The sequence below is a fragment of the Chlorocebus sabaeus genome, chromosome 19, assembly GCF_047675955.1.
Source record: "Chlorocebus sabaeus isolate Y175 chromosome 19, mChlSab1.0.hap1, whole genome shotgun sequence".
Taxonomy (NCBI): Eukaryota; Metazoa; Chordata; class Mammalia; order Primates; family Cercopithecidae; genus Chlorocebus; species Chlorocebus sabaeus.
The window spans coordinates 16,268,819-16,272,649 of record NC_132922.1 but is presented as its reverse complement, the minus strand read 5'-3'; the positions used below and the strand labels follow the sequence as shown (position 1 = coordinate 16,272,649).

Here is a 3,831-nt window from a genome sequence, read left to right as displayed (position 1 = left end):
GTTCTCCCTGTGTGTATGTCTCTCCATGCCCATATTTATCCTTTTCCTAAGGCCACTAGTCATGTTGGATTAGGGGCCTGCCCTACACTGGTATGACCTCATCTTAACTTATTACCTCTACAATAACCCTATTTCCAAATAAGTTTAGATTCTGAGATACTGGGGCTTAGGACTTCAACATATGAATTTTGGGAGGCATAATATATAACACTGAGTTTTAAAAATCTGTATGTATGTCGGCAAAGCCTCAGTCCTGTCCTCTCGCCTTCCTCCCATACAGCATGAGCTTCACCACTCGCTCCACCTTCTCTACCAACTACCGGTCCCTGGGCTCTGTCCAGGCGCCCAGCTACGGCGCCCGGCCGGTCAGCAGCGCGGCCAGTGTCTATGCAGGCGCCGGGGGTTCTGGTTCCCGGATCTCCGTGTCCCGCTCCACCAGCTTCCGGGGCGGCATGGGGTCCGGGGGCCTGGCCTCAGGGATGGCCGGGGGTCTGGCAGGAATGGGAGGCATCCAGAACGAGAAGGAGACCATGCAAAGCCTGAACGACCGCCTGGCCTCTTACCTGGACAGAGTGAGGAGCCTGGAGACCGAGAACCGGAGGCTGGAGAGCAAAATCCGGGAGCACTTGGAGAAGAAGGGACCCCAGGTCAGAGACTGGAGCCATTACTTCAAGATCATCGAGGACCTGAGAGCTCAGATCTTCGCAAATACTGTGGACAATGCCCGCATCGTTCTGCAGATTGACAATGCCCGTCTTGCTGCTGATGACTTTAGAGTCAAGTATGAGACAGAGCTGGCCATGCGCCAGTCTGTGGAGAACGACATCCATGGGCTCCGCAAAGTCATTGATGACACCAATGTCACTCGACTGCAGCTGGAGACAGAGATTGAGGCTCTAAAGGAGGAGCTGCTCTTCATGAAGAAGAACCACGAAGAGGAAGTAAAAGGCCTACAAGCCCAGATTGCCAGCTCTGGGTTGACCGTGGAGGTAGATGCCCCCAAATCTCAGGACCTTGCCAAGATCATGGCAGACATCCGGGCCCAATATGACGAGCTGGCTCGGAAGAACCGAGAGGAGCTAGACAAGTACTGGTCTCAGCAGATTGAGGAGAGCACCACAGTGGTCACCACACAGTCCGCCGAGGTTGGAGCTGCTGAGACGACGCTCACAGAGCTGAGACGTACAGTTCAGTCCTTGGAGATCGACCTGGACTCCATGAGAAATCTGAAGGCCAGCTTGGAGAACAGCCTGAGGGAGGTGGAGGCCCGCTACGCCCTACAGATGGAGCAGCTCAATGGGATCCTGCTGCACCTGGAGTCAGAGCTGGCACAGACCCGGGCAGAGGGACAGCGACAGGCCCAGGAGTATGAGGCCCTGCTGAACATCAAGGTCAAGCTGGAAGCTGAGATCGCCACCTACCGCCGCCTGCTGGAAGATGGCGAGGAATTCAATCTTGGTGATGCCTTGGACAGCAGCAACTCCATGCAAACCATCCAAAAGACCACCACCCGCCGGATAGTGGATGGCAAAGTGGTGTCTGAGACCAACGACACCAAAGTTCTGAGGCATTAAGCCAGCAGAAGCGGGGTACCCTTTGGGGAGCAGGAGGCCAATAAAAAGTTCAGAGTTCGTTGGAAAAAAAAAAAAATCTGTATGTATGTAAATATATATTATATACAATATTGTAAACATTTGCATGCAGATATGTGTGTGTATGTGTGTACAAATGTCATATATATGAACATATATTTATGTCTACTTTTTTGCTTTCTAATTTACCTATTATATATTTATATATACTTACTTTTCTCTTTTCCTGGCTTATTTTTAACTGATCAAATAGTTTTCTTTTTTCACTTTTATATGTTATACACTAAATTTCTACATTTTGGGGATTAATCTTTAAAATTTAATCTCTATCAGAACTATACAAGAAACTTACAAAAATGTCATGATCATATACTCACATGATTTAAATTATTACCTAGTAGGTTTTTATTTCTAACTTGTTATGAACACCCTTGTAAGGTAGTCATTGTTATTACCATTGTTTCATATAAATAATATTTATAAAAATCTATACATTTATTTTTTGCTTTGCTGAGTGTCCTTTCTTGTCTCCATGTCCTCCCTCTGGACCCGAGTTTCTTCTTCTTGATGTATGTATCTTAGATACTAATTTAGTAAGGGGCTTTTTAAAACTTTAGTTTTGTTTTTCTGAAAAACAGTCTTAGAAGTTTTAATTTGAAAGCTGTTTCCTCTCTTTTCTTCTTACCTGCTACACTAAATTCTCTCTATTTTTGGGCTTTCCAGTATTACAGCAACATGTTCAAATGTAGATTTTGAAAATATCGAAATACGAAAATTTTAAATACCCAGATTTTATTTAGTATTTATTGTGCTTTCTAAATCTGAAAGCATGATTCCTTCATTGACTGTAGAAAATCATTGCCCATCATATCTTTAATTGCCAAATCCCCTTTCTCTCGATTTCTTTCCTAGGAATTTTAATGCAGGTCCATTGTAAATTCCTCCTAGAAGTTGTCAGTGTTCTGGATTTTGGCCATTCCAATAGCCGTGTAGTGGCATCTCGTTGTTTTAATTTGTATTTATATGATGGCATGCAATATGGAGAATCTTTTCACATTTTATTATATATATATATTCATTCCTTGGTGAGATGTCTGTTAAGGTCTTTGGCCCATTTTTTAATCAGTCTCCTTGGTTTCTTTTTGTTGAGGTCCTACTTTATATTTTTTATTGCATATGGTTGATTTCTTATGGCTTTACTTCTGCTTTTTTTTTTTAACTTATTTATATTTTGAATCCAGTAATTTTATTAGCCAATGTTATTGAGGGTCTAATTCTAGTGTTTGTTTTTTCTGCTGACTCTTGTTCTCTGGCTTGATTTATTCTGTTTTTATGCTTTTCTTTTTGAACTTAGATACCCTTTTCAGTGCTTCTTCGGCTTTGAAAGCCCTGTGAAGAATGCATGGAAGGTCTTTCTCTCCAGAGAGTATTTTCCCTTCCTATTAAATGGGGCCCTGATGCGCTTAGGGTTTCTTAGACCCCAATTCCTCATAATAGAGAGCTGTGGTTATAAATATGCAGGGAAGATTTTTTTCCCCCAAAGCCCATCCTGGGACAGACAATTTTCCTTTTAGTCTCCTTTGTTGACAGAGAGATATTATTCTAGCACATCGTTTTACCTGCAGTGTAACCCCTTGAGGGTTCCAGGTTTATGCAGGGTCTAGGTTCCAACTTCCATTTTTAAAAGACAAAAGGCCTTGTTTTCTTCCCTGGCAGGCATTAAAACTCAAACCTCTTGGCTAGTAAGCACAGCAAATGCTCCCAGGATAGTCGCTGCATGGGTGGCAGCTTACAAATTTAATTTTCACACGTCCCTCTGTTTAGGTCCCTGAAGATATATCTTTCTTTCTCAGAAGCTCAGCTATGCATCTGAAAGAATGTTTGTTACATTTTATCTATCATTTCTACGTGCGTGTTTTTTTTTTTCCTTCAGAAGTTTTTCAAAAAGTTCCCCAGATAGCCAGAAGTAGAGATACTCTGACTACTTTCTCTATTTTAAATATACATCAGAATTACAGTCCATTGATGACCTTCTCTTGCGTTTTCCAGCATTGTTAACTATTTATTGGTTTTGGTTTATTTAAGCAATATATTGTCCATTATTCAAAGAGATTTTTGTGAAGAAGGTATAAAATGTAGGTGAACTCAGTCTACCATCTTAACTCGATTTTTGAACTGGGTCTTGAAGGTTGAATAGAAACTTGCCAGGTGGAAATGGAGGTGAAGGCCAGGCTATGCT

The 3,831-nt window shown here is 42.4% G+C and overlaps 1 protein-coding gene across 1 annotated transcript; it reads left to right on the top strand.

The window, feature by feature from the left end:
• The first annotated feature begins 235 nt into the window (after window positions 1-235).
• On the top strand, window positions 236-1,650 carry LOC119627325 (keratin, type I cytoskeletal 18). Its single transcript, XM_038007531.2, has one exon. It carries the CDS (start codon window positions 282-284, stop codon window positions 1,572-1,574), a length of 1,293 nt encoding a protein of 430 aa, XP_037863459.1. The 5' UTR covers window positions 236-281; the 3' UTR covers window positions 1,575-1,650.
• The last annotated feature ends 2,181 nt before the right edge of the window (window positions 1,651-3,831 follow it).

Coding starts and splice junctions, on each gene's coding strand:
- LOC119627325 (XM_038007531.2), top strand. CDS start 282: ATGAGCTTCACCACTCGCTCCACCTTCTCTACCAACTACCGGTCCCTG.